The 22,840-nt window shown below is 44.9% G+C and overlaps 2 protein-coding genes across 2 annotated transcripts in view; one reads left to right on the forward strand and one right to left on the reverse strand.

Moving 5' to 3' along the window:
- The first annotated feature begins 4,621 nt into the window (after positions 1-4,621).
- On the forward strand, positions 4,622-11,300 carry ZNHIT2 (zinc finger HIT-type containing 2). Its single transcript, XM_068261779.1, has one exon. It carries the CDS (start codon positions 4,683-4,685, stop codon positions 6,036-6,038), a length of 1,356 nt encoding a protein of 451 aa, XP_068117880.1. The 5' UTR covers positions 4,622-4,682; the 3' UTR covers positions 6,039-11,300.
- Positions 11,301-20,192: 8,892 nt separating this feature from the next.
- TM7SF2 (transmembrane 7 superfamily member 2) overlaps positions 20,193-22,840 on the reverse strand; it is a 74,709-nt gene continuing 72,061 nt past the window's right edge. The window contains exons 10-11 of the mRNA XM_068259993.1: positions 20,866-20,988; positions 20,193-20,438 (exon numbers count right to left, since the gene is read on the reverse strand). Coding sequence (XP_068116094.1) covers positions 20,278-20,438; positions 20,866-20,988 — 284 coding nt within the window. The 3' untranslated portion in view covers positions 20,193-20,277. The remainder of the gene's footprint in view (positions 20,439-20,865; positions 20,989-22,840) is intronic.

Genomic DNA, 22,840 nt, shown 5'->3' on the forward strand with positions numbered 1-22,840 from the left:
TTGTGGTTTTGTGAAGCGCTTTTGGTGTAGTAGATTTCATGTATTGTTACAGTAAAGCTGTTACTGAACAGCTACTGTAACAAAAAACGCCTGGCAAACCGCTCTGAAGTGCCGTTTTTCAGAGAGGTTTGCGTTTTCCTATACTTAACATTGAGGCAGAAACGCCTCCGCAATCCAAAATCTGCAGCAGCCCGGGAGTATGCGTTTCTGCAAAACGCCTCCCGCTCTGGTGTGCACCACCCCATTGAACTACATTACCCAAGCGTATCCGCAGCCGCAAGCAGATTGCAAAACGCAGCCGAACCGCTCTGGTGTGCACTAGGCCTTAGACAGCGGTTTCGCCATCTAACAGTCTCCTAGCGCCGATTGCCACTGGGAGGCTGATGACGGAGCGGAGCTCCGTCGTTCAAGCGGGGATGCGCGCACATTGTGCACGTGATCCCCTGCAAACTCCGTCCCAAGACCTTAACGCCGTTAGGCGGTCCTGGGGCTGGCGCCGCATCCACTCCCATCGGCATGAAGCGGTCTGCAAGAAATGTTTTTTTAAAAAAAATCACGAATTCGAGTCCTTAGAGACTCGTGACTACTCGTGAGCCCATCACTGATAAGGAGGCTGCTATATTTATTACCTTTTTAAACAATACTAGTTGTCTGGCTGTCTTGCGAATAGAGCCTGAATAAGCATGCAGATCAGAGGTTTCTGACTGGACTGTTTTCTGCACCCAAAGAGATGCGCTACACGCAGCTAGCACTTTGCTAGCTGCGTGTGCAATCCGATCACCGCCGCTATCCGTCGCGCCGCAAGCCCCCCCCCCCCAGACCCCGTGCACTGCCTGGCCAATCAGTGCCAGGCAGCGCTGTGGGGTGGATCGGAGTCCCCTTTGACGTCACGACGTTGGTGACGTCATCCCGCCTGTCGCCATGGCGATGGGGCAAGCCCTCCAGGAGATCCCGTTCTTTGAACGGGATCGCCGGGAGGCGATCAGAGGGGCTGGGGGGATGCTGCTGACCAGCGGCTATCATGTAGCGAGACCTTGTCTCGCTACATGAAAAAATGTTTAAAAAAACGGCTTTGTTGCCCCCTGGCGGATTTTGATAAACCGCCAGGAGGGTTAAAGGAAACCTGAAATGACTTTAGGCTGCTTACACACTAAGACGTTACAGGCGCACGTTAGTGCAGCCTGTAACGCTCCCCAACGCACAGCAATGTAACACAAGTGGGCTGTTCACACAGCCCACGTTGCGTTACATGCAACGCTGCACGTTCTTGAGGAAGTGCAGCATGCTACGGCGTTAGAGCGGCTTAAGCCGCGTTAGACTGTCTGCACATGCGCAGTCATGTTGGGGAGGAGCGGAGAGTGGCCAGGCACATGGCTAATGAATATTCACTGCACGTTGTGACGTGCAGTGTTTACTTCCAGGAGCGGCCGCTCTGTGCGGTGATTGGCCGGCGGGACCACGTGATGCCGCATGCGCACAAGAGTACGCATCACGGACGCCAGAGTGAGCTGCACAACGCGGCTCACTCTGACGTCCAGAACGAAGAGCACCAGGCGTGGAGTTAGGTGCACGTTATGCGACCCTAACGTGGCACCTAACGCAACGTCTTAGTGTGCAAGTAGCCAAAAAGCGGACCTGAACTTAAAACATCCTCTCTGCTCTAAAAAATACACAACAGCATAATAACCTTTAAACAAAAACATTTCTTTGTAACAGCTGATACAAATCTTGAAAGAAATTTGCACTGATTCTACTTCCTGATTCATGGAAGCAGACCTGTGATTTCAAATGAGCTGATCTGCTGTGGCAGTCATGCGACATAGAGGAGAGATCAAATTACAACTTATGATTGGACACAAATGAGGGGGAATTAAACACGCTAAACTGTGCATTTCTCTGTTTTCCTTTTGCCCTGTGCAAGAGTTCAGGTCCACTTTAAAAAAAATAAAAATCACCGGAGGCTTCCACCAACTCCCCGCAGCCACCCTGTGCTCGCACCGTCACGGAGCGATCGTCCAGTCCCCCACCGTGGCTACGTTTCTTTAACGCTGACTTGCAAGTCGACGGCCACTGCGCCTGTGCAGCTCTGGCCATGCGCGTCCTTGTTCATGCTCCCACCAATGGGAGCGCAAATGAGGATACGTGCGGCCAGGTCTGCGCAGGTGCAGTGGCAATAACTAAAAGCCACGGTGGGGACCAGAGGATCGTTCCGTGACGGTGCTGGTACAGGGCGGTTGCAGGGGGCCGGCAGAAGTGCCAGGTTATTGAAACGCCCTTTTTTTTAAAAGTAATTTGGGGTTTCCTTTCAAAGGAAATAAATATGGCTGCCTCCATATCCCTCTCAGTTCAGGTGTCCTTTAAAGTATGAGTGACAGAAAATTAGCAGGACAGCCAGGCAATTTACATTGTTTAAAAGGAAATAATGGTCAGCCTCCATATTCTTCTCACTTCCAGTGTACTTTAAGGACATCTTCAAAAGAGCATGTCCATCGTGACCTGCGCAGCGGGCCCACGCTCCTTTGTATTACCTATCATTTGTTCTTAAAGGGGAACTGAAGTAAGAGGTATACAGAGGCTGCCATATTTATTTCCTTTTAATCAATACCAGTTGCCTGGCAGTCCTGCTGGTCTATTTCTCTGCAGTAGTATCTAAATAACACCAGAAACAAGCATGCAGCTAGTCTTGTCAGATCTGACATTAAAGGGGAACTGAAGAGAGAGGTATATGGAGGCTGCCATGTTTATTTCCTTTTAAGCAATACCAGTTGCCTGGCAGCCATGCTGATCCTCTGCCTCTAATACTATTAGCCATAGCCCCTGATCAAGCATGCAGCAGATCAGGTGTTTCAGACTTTAAAGTCAGATCTGACAAGACTAGCTGCATGCTTGTTTCTGGTGTTATTCAGATACTACTGCAGAGAAATAGACCAGCAGGGCTGCCAGGCAACTGGTATTGATTAAATGGAAATAAATATGGCAGCCTCCGTATACCTCTTACTTCAGTTCCCCTTTAAAGGGGTTCTTTGGAGCCTTAAAAAAACAAAACTGACACCTGGGGCTTCTATCGCCCACACCCCATGTAGTATGACCATTTACCTATATAATCTGCATAGAATTGAAAATCTGTTTGGCCCTCATACTACATGGAGGTGGTAAAATTGACCAATGATTGGCCAATCAAAATTGCTAGTGTGTACTAGCCCTTACAGATTACCCAGCAAGCTCCTGGGGAACAAAAGTATTTGTAAATATTCAGGTTGGAGTGAGTAAATGAGGTGTCACACAGTGCATCACTGTTGAATATGCAAATCATCCCATTGATGTCCCTGAAAGCTTAAACACACATCTAGAACCACTGGAAGGCAATGATGTGTCAGCTTGTTAACTGTGCAGAGCCACATTAATCTAACATGCATACACACTACCAGTTTTGTATTTGTTACCATCTCTGTCACAGCTGGAGAAAGTGCCTCCTTTTCTGTATGGACAGGCTGGAAGGATGAGCATTTCTATTTTTCAAGAACAGATAAAACACGTTTATGGAGCTCCATACGAAGTCGCACAAATCGTTAACGCACACTGACTTTTTGGCTGTGTGTGGTTCTGAATCGCAATGCTGCCGCAACGCACAAGCATAAGGCCAGTTTTACACCTGGATGTGGAAGTCCAATGTTACTGACTTTGTGGGGGATCGGGAACATCTGGCGTAACGCGGTAAGTGTGCTAGTCCCCATGGCCTTGCATTCTCCTTGCGTTGCCCTACAGCAAAACAGTGTGAGGCCTAGTGCACACCAAAACCGCTAGCAGATCCACAAAACGCTAGCGGTTTTGGGTGCGGATGAGTGAGTTTAGTCCCAGAGCACACCGGGCGGATCTTGATGCGATCCACCGGGTGTTCACCGGCTGCATCAGCATCCGCGTGGCTAATGTATCTCTATGGGCTGGTGCACACCGGCGGTTTGAGGTTTTAAGCAAACCGCAAACGTGCAGCAAGAGGCATGTTTGCGGCTTGGTAAAAACCTCAAACCGTCGGTGTGCACCAGCCCATAGAGATACATACGCGGATTTTCAGGCGGATCTGCCCGGTGTGCACTGGGCCTAACACAATGCACACTTGCAAGGCAGGTGGCCTAAAAGTACCCTAAATCAAGATAAACATTGAGCATGAATGTAAACAACTCCATAGCTTCCAACTGTCCCTCTTTTGGAGCCCTGTCCCTCTTCCCTCCTCATTTGTCCCTTTTTCAGGACTTCCTCCCTCTTTCTATGTAAATATATATATTTCTCTACTAAAAAAATGTGTTTGACTCTAAACTTTATTTCCATCCTTTAAATTCACATATATTACTAATTTTAAAATGTCAATATGATGGAAAATGAACCAGGCTAGAAAGGACCAGTGTGGGTTGAATTACAAAACAACATAATTTTCTTATGAAATCTTTATGGTATGTGTGATCAGGGGCGTGGCTTAAGTGACCTCTTTCTCATCTCAAAAAGTTGGGAGGTATGCATTATGCAACTCAGATAGATCTCAGTACAGGGCTAGGTTCAGAAGGAGCGAGTACTTCTTCGCTGGAGCGCATACTCTGCCAAGTTTGGCCTTTCCGGAAGTCGCATGATAGTGATGTAATAATCACCTCCTGAACCGGTGCTTTCTGTTTACTTCCGCACAGCACAGCATGGAAGCGCTGCTGGTAGATGAGGTTATCTTGCCGGGCCGTAGCAGCTCTCCAACCCCAGTGATAACCCCGGTACGGGAAGATGGCGGGACGGGCCCGGGGACGTGTTCCCTCTGCCTCTCCGCTCCCGGGAGGTACACGTGTCCGCGCTGTAATGCTCCATACTGCAGCCTGGCCTGCTATAAGGGACCCCGCCATACCGCTTGCTCCGAGCTCTTCTACAGGGACTCTGTGCTGGAGGCGCTGCGGGACGGGGAGGCCGGGCCCCGGGGGAGCCAGCAGCTTCGGGACATGCTCATTAGACTGAAGGAGGAAGACGAGGTGGGAGAAGCTGATCCCATATCGGGGGAGGAGGCCTTACTATGGAACAGTCTCAGTACTCGGGAGAAGGAGCACTTTAACAGGCTCTTGAAGAGTGGGAGTATTGGGTCTTTAATCCCCCAGTGGAAGCCGTGGTGGAGTCCTCAAGACATGCCATGTAATAAGATCCAAGAGATCTCAGAGAAGGAAGGAAGGCGCAGGGATGTGTTGGAGATGACTGATGGAGCCAATAGTATGGGAACTGCAACAGCAATGTCTACATCTGCCACATCCCATTCCAGCCAGGGAGGGATTCAGGGCAGCACTGAAGGTGTGCATTGTTGTGAAGAAAATGAATTTGTCAAAAACCCTGGACTACATGACCAGGCCATCATGCCTCCTGTGATGAGCCCCATCCCACCATTGTGCTCACTCTGTCGTAGCCCTTCCCCATTAGTGATGTACAGTGTGGTTAATGTAATTTATGGCTATGTTTTCTCGCTTATGCGACACAATGGTGATGTCAGTGACATTTTGTTAGATTTTATAGGGACTTTATTTTCTGTTTGTGGTGCTCTCAGCACTACTGCTGTGTACTCCTCCACAGCTCATGCCTTGAAGAGTGCTGTGCGTGCTGCCTCTGACCCACACTTAGGAGGTGGTGACAATCTAGCATGTTCTGCCATGGAAGCCACATCTCATATCTTGCAAGGTGATGGAAGCAAACGTTATGCTCTGGCAACTCTTTCACATTTGTCCAGTTTGCTGGGAAAGGTGCGCAAGCAAGTGCCTGCAGAAAAAGATATCCGTAAAGGAGCCTTTAATGCCAAGAAAAAGTGTGTGTTTTTAGCAGCATGGGTGAATGAGAATGAGGACTGCTTGGTGAAACTGGCTGGGGAAGTCGTGTCTGAGTACCAACAGTATCTGGATGACCTTACTGGAGTAACAGAGATAGCTAAAGGACTTCAAAAGTCATGGGGTGGTAAAAGACCACCTGAGAAAAAGAAACTCATACAAGAAATATCTCCATCCTCAAGCGAATTGACATTGCAGTAATGAACCCATATTACATCTTAGATTACTTGTAAGGATCTGTGCCTCCTATGGGTAGCCTACTGCCCTCTGTTAAATTAGTGTATTTATTGATTGTGTGTAATCACATCCAATCTTGATTTACCATATAGTATGAGTGCTTACAGATTTTGAATACTTTGAACAGATTGTTTGGGTATATATATACTACAATTGGACAATCAAAATTGGATGTGTGTGTGTACCTCAAGGCTCTGAAACTGTCTGAATCAGGGTGGCGGAATAGGTGTGTAAACGGATCCTACGTTAAGCATCAGATCCATTTACACTTGCCGCTTATAGCAGATTAAAACAGGAGCAGAACCCGAAGTCCCAAGCAGTACATTTTTCAAGACATGGAATGGGAATCGGATGCACATGGGTTTAATGAAAACCTATGAGAACAGATTGTCCGTTCTCACTAGTCTGTTTTACCATGTTGCAGCAGCCGCTTGGGTTGCCACTTCTACTGCCCCCGGGGACAATCGTAGTAGAATCATACTGCTGTGGCTCTGTTTGTCTTGAACAAGCCAATAGGAATTCTCCCTCCCCTGGAAAGATTCTCATTGCTCCACCACTCAGTGGACCAATGAGAAACCTCCCTGAGGAAGAAGGATTCCTATTGGCTTGTGTCAGTCAAACAACAAGCCCCAGCAATATGCTTCTACCAGGATTTCCATCGGTATTGCGGCGCTTGTCCCTGGCAACAGGAGATGCAGCAGTGGTGACTGGCGTATCCGTTCGTGCTGTCGTGCATTCTTCCCAGCGTGGACCGAGTTTAAAGAGAATCTGTATTGTTAAAATCGCACAAAAGTAAACATACCAGTGCGTTAGGGGACATCTCCTATTACCCTCTGTCACAATTTCGCCGCTCCTCGCCACTTTAAAAGTGGTTAAAAACAGTTTTAAAAAGTTTGTTTATAAACAAACAAAATGGCCACCAAAACAGGAAGTAGGTTGATGTACAGTATGTCCACACATTGAAAATACATCCATACACAAGCAGGCTGTATACAGCCATCCTTTTGAATCTCAAGAGATCATTTGTGTGTTTCTTTCCCCCTGCAGCTATCTTCCACTGAAGTATCAGGCGGTTTCTTCCTGCAGAGTGCAGACAGCTGTGCCTGTATGTAATTCCTCATTATGTGAAAGCCCAGCCAGCTCAGAGGAGGATTTATCCAGCTTGTAAAAGATAATAGAACAGAGAGAAGCTGCACTAATCTAAATATCACACAGGCAGTGTGCAGAGAGGGGCCTGGATGGGGGAGTTCATAGCAGAACCACAACACTGAAGAACTTGGCAGCCTTCCAGACACAGGCCGACAAGTCTGACAAGAGAGAGATAAGTTGATTTATTACAGAGATGGTGATAGTAGAACGTGCTGCAGTAAGCCAGAACACATTAGAATAGCTTTTGCAACTTGTAGGATGATAAAAAACAGGATGCAATTTTTGTTACGGAGTCTCTTTAAGGGTCACACTATGTTGGACCTGCTGGAGTCGGTAGCATAACTGCTGTGCTGTATCTGCTACAGTAGTCTATTATAAGTGCTTACACTGTCTGGGGGGTGGAAGTGTGTCCTCTAATATGGCAAAATATTCACTGCCTTCCATTTATTGCTCAGGTCGGATATGTCCAATGGCATATTGCAATGGACAATCCTTTGTCAGGCCCAAAGGACTGTGCGGACAGGCCCATTGCAAAGCTTGGGTCCAGTCTACATTGGTCCAAACGCCCCTTCCCCCGTTTCAGTGGCTGACCCAGTATGGACTCATCCCTTTATATACTTTACATTTACAGAACTGAATGTGGTATTCTATCCAGCCAGAACTTTAGCTTTGGCTAGTAGAAGCTAACCAGTAGTTGTTATTGTGTGGGTTTAACTGGATATTCTCACTTTGTAAACTGGTGAAAATTATGACAGGAAATAAGGAAAGCTTTCCAGTTGAAGTACAAACGCCCTCTTGCAGAGAGGAAAGGAGCCATTTATCCCAGTGTCCTTATTGAGAAGATTCTTCTCATTTCATGCCCTGGTGATGGGTCGGTGTCATAGAAGCACTCATCCTGTTTAGGCAACTTTCACAATTATCACGTTGCAGTACTGTCCCCCGTCGCAGCTTATCACGAGCGCAATGTAAGTATATGGAGACTTACACACTATTGCGGTGCAATGGAATTAGCATAATGGACGCAAGCCCATAGCAAACTCTGCAGTGTGCTGCCCCATAATCCGTGCTTACCGCAGCCGATGCGGTAAGTGTGCATGAGCGATCGCGGTAGCGGTGGGCATGCGCAGAGCGATGGTAATCGTGACGTACTTTCTGACAGCTGCAAGTACATCACTGAGCGGGGGCAGCGATACACATATTACTCTGTGTACTTTGCCGCAGGGTTATATGGACGGGAACATGGTGCGGTGTGATTGTCCTGCCACCTGATGATCGCACCGCTAAATATGTGAAACTAGCCTTAATGGGATTATGTTGTGTTGTTTCCAATTTGTGCCTTTGAAAAAAGTGAATACTACAAAAAACGCAGTCAGCCTAGGGATACTTTCGATGCTGATGGTAATATTTATGTGTATTGTTGCTGCAGTATACATCATTGATGAATTAAGCAATTGCTTTTCATATCTGTCCTTTGGTTCTTATGTTTTATTTACAGTCTCTGTGGATATGTATTACTTGGCATACCTCCACACACTATCTAGTACATACATTTTGGGTTAATTTCCTTGCTAAATAAAAGGTGTGTTCCTAATGAATTCTCTCCCTGAACTTCTATGTAGATTACTTGAGTTTGTGCTGGTCTTTTTCTGAGTTCCTAGTGACTTGGGAAATATCTTTCAACATAAAGGAATAATTTCAAAATTGCCAAGCTTTTCAAATATGGTAAGCGACTGAAAGTGGACCTACAGTGTACTTAAAGGACAAATGACCTGAGCGTGATATGGATGCTGCCATATTTATTTGCTTTTAAGCAATTCCAGTTGCCTTCAAATAACAAAAAATACAGTGCTTGCACTACGTAGCATAAAAGTTTTGCACACACTTAATCTGTACAGTCCCACTCAAATAATAATCCTCATTGACTGTTACAAATTTAGTTTAGGTTATATACCCTCCATTGGTATGCAAAATTTGCTATCAGTCCTTAATAAATTGTTGTCAGTCCTTCTCAAAGTGTGATGCAGCTGACATATATGATGAAGAGCTGATATATAATACAGTCCTCAGGCATGCGCTTCTGTTTAGGAATGAGTATCTTCCCACATAAAATCCAACAAGTAATAATCAGCAGCGCTTCCTTAATAGTGTTCCTCCACCAAGAATAGTCACCCTTCAGGTGTGCGGCTCACCTATTAAACATGCTACGATAACAGTAGCAAATGCACCTTTGGGGTATTACATAGGCTCCCCTCGCCTTCCACGACACTTCTTAAACCACAGACATGCAGATAAACGATAATCCAGATTCACTGCTCATAGAGCACTTTTCTTATAGCCTTGGGATATGAAGCAAAAAAACCTCTCATTGCGCAATATTGTTAAAACATTAAGAATCTTTATTTAAAAGTTGCACTCACGTATTATTGCAGTATCTGACAGCTTTTGGAAATTTGAAGCGGGTTCCACCCCGCGCGGTCTCCCGGGCTGACCGCCGCGTTATGTCCTCCCTGCCGCAAGCTAACACCGGCTGCACTGCTCTCATTCCGGCTCTTGTTCCGGCATGTGTCCACTGTGTCGGCAAGACTCCTCCCTACTAGTTTCGTCACACACTATGACTCATTCAGGGGATGGAGTTTGCCGATGCAGTGTTGTTTAAAAGTGTTTAGCTCAAACCCCCCGTGGTTATTGCGATATACGCCGCACTAGTCCCCTTCTATGGCAGCGGCCATGTTGTAGCCCGGGAGGCTGCGCATGTGAGCAGCTATTTACAATCACTAATATCTTTTATAACTAATAAAATTAAATTAATAAAAACTATTAAAAAATACCGCTTATCCATTCGCCTTGCCCATTTCGATATCTTGATATCTTCCCCGGACCCGGGTTGCAGGTTAGGTGCTAACTATATGCATAACATGTGATGTCATGCGACCTCTATACGCATAGCAAATTAGGGAAATTTAAAGGGCCCCACACCCCATTACCCCAATTCTGATATATTATTACTAGTCCACAAGGTGTAACATGCAATTTGATACCTCCACATTTCCGTGCACCTTGACACACATCCTGGGCCTGGTTCACACATAAACACCTAATGCAAAACCTCTTACATTTCCCTTATATACAATACATCTAAAATATACAAATACAGATCATAAAATTGCAATGTAGGCCCATGTAATTCTGTCCAAATTTGATAATGTAGGGACAGGTAGTCCCCTCTCTTGGGTCCATATTTATAACAGTTTTACCCATTATCTATGAAGCAGTTAATGTCCACCTCTATATTCATGCCTTTTGGGGACATGGTCTCCATCCTAAATATCCATTCAGTCTCCTTCTTTGAGAGTATCCTGATTTTATTTCCACCCCTCCATGGTATATTAATTTTCTCTACTGCACAAAATTTTAAATGTAAAGGGTCACGTGCGTGTTTCTTTCTAAAATGCTCTGACACGCTATGCCCTCTTACTCCATTTTTGATGTTGTTGTTAATATGCTCATGTATTCTGTCCAACAATTTCCTTTTTAGTTCTGCCAATGTACTGCATGCCACACGGGCACCATAGCAAGTAAACGACGCCCTTAGTGTGGCATGTAATACACTGCTTAATTTTGAATTCCTTCCCATTGTGGAAGGATACAATCTTTTCAGCCTTCATGGCCCTAGCCTCCCTGCATGGAAAACACCCTTTACAGGGGTGAAAGCCGGGTTTTTGCCAAAAGGGGGTCCTCTCCCAATCGGGGGTTTACACTTGATGGTACCATCAGGCTCTTTAGATTCGGGGCCTTCCTGTAGATGAACGTTGGCTTTTCTGGCAGCAGTTTAGCCAAAGCTCTATCCCCCAGGAGTATTCCCCAGTTTTTTTCAAAAGCTTTCTCAAGCTCCTTTCTTTGATAGTTATAGCCTGTAATGAATGGTAAACCATTAGGTATTGCATGCCCATCATCCATAGTTCTATTTTGTAGATACCTTAATAACAATCCCCGCACAGCCCCTCACACCCCCTCTCCCAATATACCTCTAACCACAGCATTGTTTACCCATTATTCACGTTAAAGGGAAGGTCCAAGCAAAATAAAAAAATGAGTTTCACTTACCTGGGGCTTCTACCAGCCCCATGCAGCCATCCTGTGCCCTCGTAGTCACTGACTGCTGCTCCAGTCCTCCACTGGCAGCTTGCCGACCTCGGAGGTCGGCGGGCCGCATTGCGTTAATTTTTAAGCATTCCCGCTAGTGCAGGAACATTATCGCATACATTTTTACGCGTTAGTGTTTCAATGCGTAAATTTTTACGCATTGAACCACTAACGCGTAAAAATGTATTTGTTTATGTTCCTGCACTGGCGGGAATGCGTAAAAATGTACGCAATGCGGCCCGCCGACCTCCGAGGTCGGCAAGCTGCCAGTGGAGGACTGGAGCAGCAGTGAGTGACTACGAGGGCACAGGATCGTTGCATGGGGCTGGTAGAAGCCCCAGGTAAGTGAAACTCATTTTTTTATTTTGCTTGGACCTTCCCTTTAACATCAGAATCAGAATTTTATTTTCCGCCAAGCACGACTGGGTCGTGCCCGGAATTGGGCTTGGCACAAGAAGGGCATAGAAACAGTAAATGACACACACCAGAGATAGCAATACATCAAAACAAATCAGATACGGTACGGTACAGTAATTACATAACAGCCATTTCCAAAAAAGAGTTCTGCAGTGCAGGCATGCTTAAAAGACTATTCTAGCTAGTGAAGCAAGTGGCCTAAGGAGGGTCCGCTCTTCTTTTGGTGGTGGGGGATGGGAGTGAGTCCAGAGAGTTCAGTGATTTGACAGCTGAGGGGAAGAAGCTATTCCTGTGCCTAGAGGTCCTGGTGTAGATGGCCCGATACCTCTGGCCTGAACGGAGACGACAGAAAAAGCGGGAGCCTGGGTGCGAAGGATCATTTGCGATCCGCAAGGCTCTGGAGCGCAGTCTGGTGCTGAAGAGTAGGTCCAGTGGGGGAAGTGGTTTTCCACTGATCCTTTCCGCTGATCTGATTACTCTCTGTAGCTTGTGTCTGTCGCTAGCAGAGGAGCCAGCGTACCAGACAAGTATAGAAGAACAGATGATGGATTCGATGGTGGCTGAGTAGAAGCTCGTCAGCAGTTTCTGGTCCATGCCGAACTTCCTCAGTTGGCGGAGGAAGAATAGTCTCTGCTGGGCTTTCCTCTGAATGCAGGTGGTGTTGGCCTTCCACCTCAGAGCGTTGGAGATGGTTGTGCCCAGGAGACGGGCGCAGGGGACTCGTGCGACTTCCGTGCCATCAATGTGGATTTGGGGGTTACAGTGTACTCCTATCTGTTTATTGCCTGAAGAAGCGGGAACATACCCGTGAAACGCGTTGCATTGTTTGTTTTGGAGTATATTAATAAACCAGTTGTCATAAAACTGACGGTATTTTGTCTGCTTCGGGGAGGCGAGTCCACCACCACCTCCTGAGGGATTTTAAGCCTTTTAGAACCTTTTATCCTGCTGGCGCCTCTGTCCACTCTTATATTACCAATATCCACCCCTGGTGGAGGGGTTGATCCCCATTTTTCCTTATCTACAGAGAGCGACTTTTAATCCTGAGTGAGGACAGGTCTAATCTCCTCACTTGCCTATACAGTGGTTACGTAGGCGTTTGTGAGTATATACATTATATACTTTTCATTTCCAACCCCTTGTTTTGCATACTGCACTATATTGGGATCTTGGTATTTCTTTTGTCTTTATCAGTAATCCATTTAGGTTGCCACACTGCAATAGAAATCAGATAAAGGAACAAATCTGGTCACTGTGGTCAACAAGAACGGTTTCACCTGAGCTGGTCAATGAGATGCTGATAGTTCTGGCTTGCATGCAAATTATATGCAGCCTGGAATTGGGCAAGTGCATTTCCTGCCAATTTTGATCAGCCCAGTAACAAGCTACATACAGCTTGTATGCAAGTTTGCATTATTAGCATCTAATTGACAAACTACTATTCATACAGACTCTTGCATTAGATCTGTGAGAGCAGCCTTTGCTGACCTTTTGAAGCTGGTAATTCAGGATGAGTGTGAACGCTCGTGCTTTGCTATGGGCCTGTTCTTCTAGAACACAGATGTTGAACTCCAGGCCTAGAGGGCCAGATCCATGCCAGTGTTTAGGATGGATTGAGAAAGAGAGGAATGTGTTTCTACCTGATGGACCAAACCTTTCCTGATTCAGACCCATCAATTAATTTGAGCTATGTCAAAATGTGCGAGGACCTCGGCCCTCGAAGGACCGGTTAGACATCCCTGTTCTAGAAGCATTATCAGTGGTAATGATCTTCCTTTTCTCTTGTAGCTAAAAGGCATCTGTTCAGCTTTATGTCATGTAAGCATGGAGGGAGCCACACTACACATACTGTATACATGTAAAAAGAGCACCGGATGAAGCCGCTAGTAGAATATTGGAAATGCTGTAGATAATTCTACTAAGGCTTCTGCCTCCTGTGTGAGTAATTCAATTATTCTTGTAGAGCATCGGCAGCAGTTCAGTGTCCAGGGACCTCAGTTACGGTAATTTTTTTTTTTTTTTTTTTTTTTTGTTCATCTTGATGAGAACTTCATGTTACTGAAGAGTTTCTCTGGAGCTTTACATTACTGTACAGGGCAAGAGTTGCACATATGGATATAGCGTGCTGTAGAACTACATGTTCCCAAAAATGATGCTGCTACAGGTTAACACTGGAGTATGTCTCAGAGCTGTACGAAGGCACTGTAGGGTTGGCATGAGGGGTATAATGCATACAGAGGAGAAGCAGGTGCATACACACACTTTTGATTTTCCAATCTATGACTAATTTTACCATATCCATGTAGTATGAGAGCTTGCCTACACGATCTGTTCATAGTATTCTATATCTGTTGGCCCGCATTCTACATGGAAGTGGTAAAATTGTCCAGTCATTAGCTATTAAAAATTAGATATGTGTTGCACCTTAAGTCGCCTTTTCTTCTCCCTATTCCTGACACCTGCTAAGCCTAGTCACCCCTCTACTTATAAGAGTGACAGGTGTGCGTTATCCGGGCCCTGCACAAAGGGGAAATGGCTCTGAATTGTTATGCAGCTACCGGCAATCGTGTGGTGAATTTAGGCTGTGCTATATTTCCTGCTACTTATGCTGTTTCCTAGATCCTAGGTTCTCAACATGTGGTACGCGTACCCCAGGGGGTGCTTCTGATGGTTCCAGGGGGTACTCGGCTTGATAAACTTTACCAATAATAACAAATTTAGAGTTTAAAGGACTTCCGAGGCCAAAATCCGGCCCCCAAATGTAAAAAAAGTTATCTACCTGTATGACTTTCTAAGGCACGGAGGACGCCGTCCGCGCCCTCCGTGCCGTTCCGCCGGGTCCCCGCCTCTCAATACGACCCCGAATGGCTCCCGACCCCACGGCCAGGGTCGGGCTCTGCTGCCTGTATAAAGATGGCCGCCGACCCTGGCCGCGGCTGCGCACTCCGCATGGCCGCTACTGCGGCTGCGCAGCACTAGGGCCAACCCCCCGATCCACGCAACAGGCTGTTTCCTGTAGCGTGGATCGGGGGGTTGGCCCTAGTGCTGCGCAGCCGCAGTAGCGGCCATGCGGAGTGCGCAGCCGCGGCCAGGGTCGGCGGCCATCTTTATACAGGCAGCAGAGCCCGACCCTGGCCGTGGGGTCGGGAGCCATTCGGGGTCGTATTGAGAGGCGGGGACCCGGCGGAAAGGCACGGAGGGCGCGGACGGCGTCCTCCGTGCCTTAGAAAGTCATACAGGTAGATAACTTTTTTTTACATTTGGGGGCCGGATTTTGGCCTCGCAAGTCCTTTAAGAAAATGATAAATCTTATTTAAACAATACCAAATTAATATTTTTGCTAATTAAAAGCAATAGTACATGCTTGGAAAGTGTTTAGAACCAATTTTCATGTACTACGATCAAATATATATTTAGGGGTACTTGTGATAATGTTAACTATGCTAGGGGGTACTGGGTGAGTAGAGGGTTTTAAAAGGGGTACATACCAGTAAAATGTTGAGAAACACTGTCCTAGATGATATTAATGAATCTTCAGAAATACAAAATACACTAGTTTCTATTTGGTTTTAAAAAAGATTTATTATGTTTTTTTATACAAGTCACTCATCAGTAAAAGGTTTAAAAACTCTTGTTCCAAGATATCAGTTAAATATTTTGAGCATACAAATGTAAACCCTGCCTGTTTTTTGGAGAGATGAAAAAAAATAAACGCAAAATAAAGTTCACTTTGCTTGTGTCACTCCTCTTGCAATGGACAGTTCCTTCCGAGGATTTAGAGTTGAAAACTGTCACCTACGTAGTCACTGAGTATTTTTTTAATGTACAGTGATGTCGTTTCACAGTATGCATATTATGCAGCACATGCACAACACATAAATTACTCCGTGTGATGTTTTTATGCACATTAGTGTCCTTTTTGTGGGTTCCCACAATTTTTGGATTGTTTTTGAATCCCTCAATCTCTTTGCAAGTACTGTCAAGAACAGCTGAACTACAAAGTATGCGGTATTATCTCTTGAGTAAAACCAGCCTATATGCTTGTTGACATCGGTGTGTACTCTGCGTAGAGCAGAAGCCCCTTGGTCTGGTGTTTTGAATGGCGCTCATCCCAGCCTCTAGGGCCCAGAAAGAGGTGTGGGAAGGTCTTGAGGATGACTTATGGAATCTCCTCCAACCTTTTGGGAATGAGTATAGTGGTAGTATCCCTTACCCAATTCCCACAAAAGTAAAAACAACCAACACCAGAAAAAAATAAATTTCCTTAATAAAAATCCAAGCCTAATTGTAACCATCTGGAGTCTTCTGTTCTTGCTTGAAGCCCCCATCAGCCAGAGCCCCAGTAAACCCATCTTTGAATCTTCCACTTGAATTTCCCATTAGTCTAATGAGCATACCAATGGGAATCTTTCCTGCTGAGAATCATCATTATCGAGATAGACGGTGGGAAGCCAGGGTTCCCATTCATTTGTTCATCCGTGTTGTGACAAGATGCAGCAACACAGGAGCCGCAGCATTGGCATACATGTCCCGCCAGGGCTTCCCACTGATCTGATGGGTTAAGAGACTCCTCAGTAGGCATAGTTCTTAATTCAAACCAATTGGTACCCCAGCAGAAAATACAAAGATGCTTCTGCCATATACCTCTTTTCACAAATGTAACAGCAAAGCAAGAACAAAAGATCCCAAGATTATTGGAAGGTTTTTTGCTTCTATTTACTATAAACTATTTTGGGGAATGGGTAAGGGGTAAAAATACCTCCCATACTAATTCTCGAGGAAGGTATCTTCGAACTCCCTTTTTAAAGGAGACTTACAGACTCTGCCATAAATCACCCCATAGACCTACACCCTATACATAGGGCTAGTTCTCCCTGCCCCCTCATGGTGGGGATGAGCCACTTGTTATTGACAATGTACAACAGTGCTTTTACAAAGGATTTTTACTAAATATTTCTAATATCACAACTAGAGTATAGGTCCAGTTATTGGAGGAAAGCCAAACAACCTACCTCAGGCCAATTAGGAGGGAAAGCCATTAACCTACTAGCAGGCTTTATTACCATACAATTACAAAAGTATTACAGTATATTTTACAGTACTTAAGATTTAGGAATAAAATACAGGGGGGAACAGTTTCGGAAGCTGAGGGTCACTACGTGGTTGAGTAATTGAATACAATGTATCAGTGAAAGTGAGGATCGCATTTGCCGGGGCATGATGGAAAACACAATACAGCTGCAATTGTGCCATAGCTGGAGTTCCAGCCGAAAGACCCCACTTCCTACCTGACCGTCACAAATCCTTTTCCTACTTGTGTTGCTGGAACCAATGCCACAGCAGTAGAGGGAGCAATATTAGTGCTGCACCACATGTAGAAAGAAAACTCTGGAATATCAGGTAATTTCCAGCGCAGGCTAGTCTAATGCAGTTATTATAAAGGGAACACTGTGCCTTAACCAACCTTTGACTGGTATTACAGTAACATACAAAAGTTTTCAAAATATATATATATAAAGTAATTAATACAAAGCGTATGCAGTGTGAAATTGGGCCAATGAACTGCTCTTCCTGTCAGTTTTGATTGGCCCAGTTCCAAGCTGCATATAGTTTGTATTAGTGCATGCAAGCTGTAATGTTTAGTAGTGATGATCAAACACCTAGATGTTCGGCTAGGTACGGCTGACGTCATCCAGCCCACCTGCCCTCTCCCGCCACCAGGGGGCACGGTCCTCCCGAGAGCTGGCCTGCACCCCCTCCCCCCCCCCCCCCCCCCCCGGCGCCCCCTGGTGGTGGAAGGGGGCAGGTGGGCTGGATGACGTCAGCCGAACCTAACCAAACCCGAACATCTAGGTGTTCGATCATCACTAATGTTTAGCATCTAGTCAATATTATGTGTCTGCACCCCACCTTTTTCATTGAGAAAGGGCACTGTTGCCACATTAGGATGCAAAACAACTCGCTAGCTGGATGTAGAGGAGGGAGGCAGAGAAGTCACATGACTGCTGCATCCGCAGTGATTTGCTGCTTCTAGGCTTGCTGGGGCTGCCTCATTCCTACCTGGACTGAAGACTACCACTGCTATATATTTATCCCAGGCACAAGTGGGGTTGTTTTATCAAAGTTCTGGTGATCTACAGAACATAGGTGATAAAACAAACCTCAATTGCAAGTTTTAAAAGTTTCTGTTATGGCAAAAATGTAAAACCCTTGCATGGGTCATATTGGAACATGTTAAATATTGATTGATTAGTAAATTAGTGTACATGAATCAATCATGGCATTGTAGTGTTCACAGTAAGAACTCTGCAGCAGGACAGTCTATAAGCATTTATGTAAATACTGCTTGGTGTGTGAGTGCCAGTGAGACGGATGTCACACTTGGGGGAATTGCACATGGTTTTCTGCATGCAGAATCCCACCAGATGTGACAGCTCGTGTTAGTCAATGGGCTGGTACACATTTAGTGCAGTTCCCGCATGCAGGAAAGCAAAACTTGCTGCCTGCCTGAGCGATTCCCATTGCCAAATGTCAGATTGCTGTCGGCTGACACATGCGAAAAACACTCATTCAAACAAAAAAATCATCCGCAGAAAACCGTGGGTGCTTTCCCCTGACCAGTGCTATCACGCAAGCATTTCATTAACCCCTACGTGCTTGCACTATGTTCTAATATGGCCCAAGGGTAGCAAGCTTTTGCCACAGATAGTGTGTTCAGTTCAAAATTCTCCAGGGTCACAAGACACCCAAATGATCATTATTAACATTTTCTGTAGAATATCTGATCCAGTCATTTTGTGGTCACCATTATTCTGATTCCGTCAGCTCTCCTATATGCTTGTCCTTACAGCACACTATCCACTCGGAACATTCTGGGGCCTATCTATAAAACCAGACTAAATTATGCTGCTTTCATATATGCACCTCACTGAAGATCTCAGTTGGTATATAAATTGATCAAGGCTTTCTGTAAGCAGTTCATATCACTCCAGTGTGAGATCAGCTTTGTAACAGTTTCTTAGCAACATACACTGCAGAGAGTGATGTTCAACAACACAAAGCTATGAAGGCTGTAGGGAAAGTAATAGTTTGCCGCTTTCTCCATAACTATCCAAAATATGAAGCTTTTACGTAACCCAACAGAGCATACAGTTGCATATCCATGGATGTGATGCAGAAACAACAAACAGTCATTATTTACTTGACCAAAGAAACTGCTGACTCCTGCCAACATCCACAAAAATCTCATAAATGTATTCTATGAGGTGACAATCAATGAGAGTAATCGGCAAATATGGGTGTAAAAGTTTAAAGAAGGCAAAAGCAGTGTTGAGGAATAACTGCATGGTGGAAGGTTTCTTGGTGCTGGCAGAAGTACACCCGATTTTAGGCAGGGTTCACACTTGATTAATTTTCATGCATTGTCCCACATGCAAAGTTGCATTAGAGCTCAGGATGCTAATATAATGTGCCACTGTTTAGCTCTTTTGTAAGGCTACATCTGGAGAATGGAATTCAGTTCTGCGTACCACATTTCAGGAGACAAGCCATAAACTGATCAGAGGGATCGAAGGTGTCACCATGAAAGCTTTAGATAAACTGGGCTTATTTCATCTGGAGAAAAGACACTTTAGAGGAGATCAAATTAATATAATCAGAGGGCAATATAAAAACTTGGCAGATGAGCTTTTTGTCCCTAGGCTTGAGCAAAGCGCACAACCTGCGGTGTGTAAGGATTTTTTTTCCCCTTTTAGGGTCAATTTGTCCAAGCCTTGTAAGGGGTTTTTCACCTTCCTTTGAATCAATAGGGATATGTGAGGATGCAGGTTAGTGTTGTACTATATTTTCTGGTTGATCTGGATAGACTTATGTCTTTTTTTCAAGCTAATTAAGTAACTTATAAGCAAGGTAGTTCAGTAGTTTAGTTCACACATGATTTTTTTTTTCATATGCAGGGAAAAATTGACAACCTGCACCAAAATTTTGCACACCGCATTCAATTTCTCATTCACAATCAATTAGCTACTGTGGCAAAATGCACATGTAACGCAAATGCACATAGTAAAAAAAAGTGAGCATTTTTGGCATAGACAATGTGACCCATCCCCTACTCAAGAACTCAATGATTGCTCTCACTTTCTGCTCCACATGCATGCTTCAGCACAACGCACTGGAAAAATGTCAGCTATGCAGTAAGGGCTCCTTGATCTGCTAGTGTAAAAGCATCTCAACTGACTTCATAGTTTTGCAGAAAATGCTAACACCCCCCTCCTCAGCTGCTGCACTCAGCCTGTTTACACGCTGTATGGAAGTGAATGGACATCCATTTCCACAGCACTGATTCTGTTGAATTGCACAAAAAATATATATGGTTTGAATTTACCCTTATCATTAACTGAGGCATGGATGCATTTTTTTTGTAATTAAATAGCTAGTAATACCACAAAGAAATACTTTGTTACTCTATAAATAGGCCACTGTGATTGACTGAAAATTAATATATGTATGGAAATATCCTGTATGGGACCCTTCTGCAATACTCCTGCCAGGCCAGGCCATATTTCTTCAGACACTGGTGCTCATCCCTTGCTTCGCGGTGAATCAGAAGGCCAGTGAAATAGATGACGTAGAAGTATGGTAGAATGTGAGCGAGACCTAGAGGGAAAATGATTTTTTTAAAATCCAGTTTTATTTTCTGCGTAATATATATATATATATATATATATATATATATATATATATATATATATATATATATATAGATGCGAAAGTTTGGGCAACCTTAATTGTCATGATTAAAAAAAATTTCAGCTAAATATATCATATAGGAGACACACACAGTGATATTTGAGTAGTGAAATGAAGTTTATTGGATTTACAGAAAGTGTGCAATAATTGTTTAAACAAAATTAGGCAGGGGCCCAAACTTTCGCATTGTTTTCCTTCTTGTTCAAGAGTTCAGGTCTGCTTTAAGACTAGCACTATGGAACCCCAGTATATAAATCAGTATGGATACCTAGACAGTGCAGCACTGTACAATACAGGATGCTCCCTCTGTATATGCATTATTATAGTGACTCACCACAGGGTAGGGACCATGCAAGGGCCATAATTAAATCTCCTAGATAATTTGGATGGCGAACCAGGCCCCACCAGCCAGATACCAGAAGCCGTTTCCCAGTTGCAGTTGGGATTGTTTCAAGCCCTATTAGGAAAGAAAAGATTACTGGCAGAGGTTGTCACATGACTGAATATAAACGTAACAATTCCTTCACCAAACCAAGGTCTGCATTACATAGAGTGTACATGCTATGTGCTATAGATTGTATGTTACAGTTATGTGTAGGGTATACTGCAGATAAATCGCAGTATAAAGATACAAAAAAAAAAAGGCAGATTGGGGCCAATACAGTGTAGCCTGATAAAATATATTGAGTACGGTGCTAGAAAAAAAAAAAAGGAGGTCCTCAATAACGGGCTACCTTAAAAGAAGAGAACCCGAGATGTTAAAGATTGTCAAAGGATCCTCCAGAAGCTTCCCCCGCTGTCTGCCGCCGTTGCCCGGGACCCTCCTTAACATCAGGGCCACACTCTTCTTCTGGCACAAGTGCTGCTACTTTGCGAGTATGAATGTGCCAATGCATGTGCACGGGCGGCTCCGGCTTACTACACAGGCATGGCCTTACTCGCACAGACACAGTACGGACCCACTCGTGCCATAAGAGGCACAAGCCTTTGTCGGACATGCATTCAGGGCAACAGGGGACTAGATGAGGGAATGGGAAGCCTCTTTTGGATCCTGAGACTTCCTTCTTAGGTAAGTATGAGTTTTCGTACCCAAGGTTCACCTTGGGTAAACTTTAAGAGCAACTATCATATGAACTTGTCATCAGCTCCTCAATGTAATTTTGAGGTGCTGAGACTGGCACAAGCCAAATTCGGGAACCAACTTTCCTGAGGAAATGGGATTGTATCCCAGTGTTTTTCTTTAGAGGGGCTAAATAAACTATTGTGACCTATAACTGTGTGGCTTTGTTTTCAGGGATAAGCCCAACACTAACTCCTTTTTAAAGTTTAAGTGCTTTATAAAGTAAATTTCCTGTCTAGTACTGTATTTACATTTGGCAAATGCTATCAATGCCTCTGTACCAAAACCAGTAATAAATACCAAGACTTTGACTGCAGACCAATCATCATATTTAGCCTTGTGTAAAAATGTTGAGTCTTCTGCACGCAGCTTTCAGAACTAGTTGCTGCAGACTGAGGTGCATGTTTGAAGTATCAGCAGCACAGTAACCTTTCCTTCAGCATTTCGTCATGCATTATCTATCAAATAGTCAATACAAGGCGTGCATGAAAAATAGGCACAAGGAAATTTGGGTGCCCAATTTTGGCGAGTATAGTATCAGTAAATGTACTGATATTCTACATTTTAAAAAAAGTGTAAATTATCATAGTAAAATATCGGAAAATAATACCAATATTTAAACTACAACTTAAAGGGATACTGTAGGGGGGTCGGGGGAAAATGAGCTGAACTTACCCGGGGCTTCTAATGGTCCCCCGCAGACATCCTGTGCCCGCGCAGCCGCTCACCGATGCTCCAGCCCCGCCTCCGGTTCACTTCTGGAATTTCTGACTTTAAAGTCAGAAAACCACTGCGCCTGCGTTGCCGTGTCCTCGATCCAGCTGATGTCATCAAAAGCGCACAGCGCAGGCCCAGTATGGTCTGTGTCTGCGCAGTACACTCCTGGTGACATCAGCGGGAGCGAGGACACGGCAACGCAGGCGCAGTGGTTTTCTGACTTTAAAGTCAGAAATTCCAGAAGTGAACCGGAGGCTGCGCCAACACAGGATGTCTGCGGGGGACCATTAGAAGCCCCGGGTAAGTTCAGCTCATTTTCCCCCGACCCCCCTACAGTATCCCTTTAACACTACTCTCACACAGAAACCTCTATTACTGACACCTAATTTTTACTCCATGCTTAAACTTTAAAAACACTCCCCCACGCTTAACCACTTGTGGACCGTGGGCTTTACCCCCCCTTAAGGACCAG

Source organism: Hyperolius riggenbachi, chromosome 11, assembly GCF_040937935.1.
Source record: "Hyperolius riggenbachi isolate aHypRig1 chromosome 11, aHypRig1.pri, whole genome shotgun sequence".
Classification (NCBI taxonomy): domain Eukaryota; kingdom Metazoa; phylum Chordata; class Amphibia; order Anura; family Hyperoliidae; genus Hyperolius; species Hyperolius riggenbachi.

Excerpts from the sequence above, each read along its gene's own strand:
- ZNHIT2 (XM_068261779.1), top strand. The coding sequence starts at position 4,683 with ATGGAAGCGCTGCTGGTAGATGAGGTTATCTTGCCGGGCCGTAGCAGC.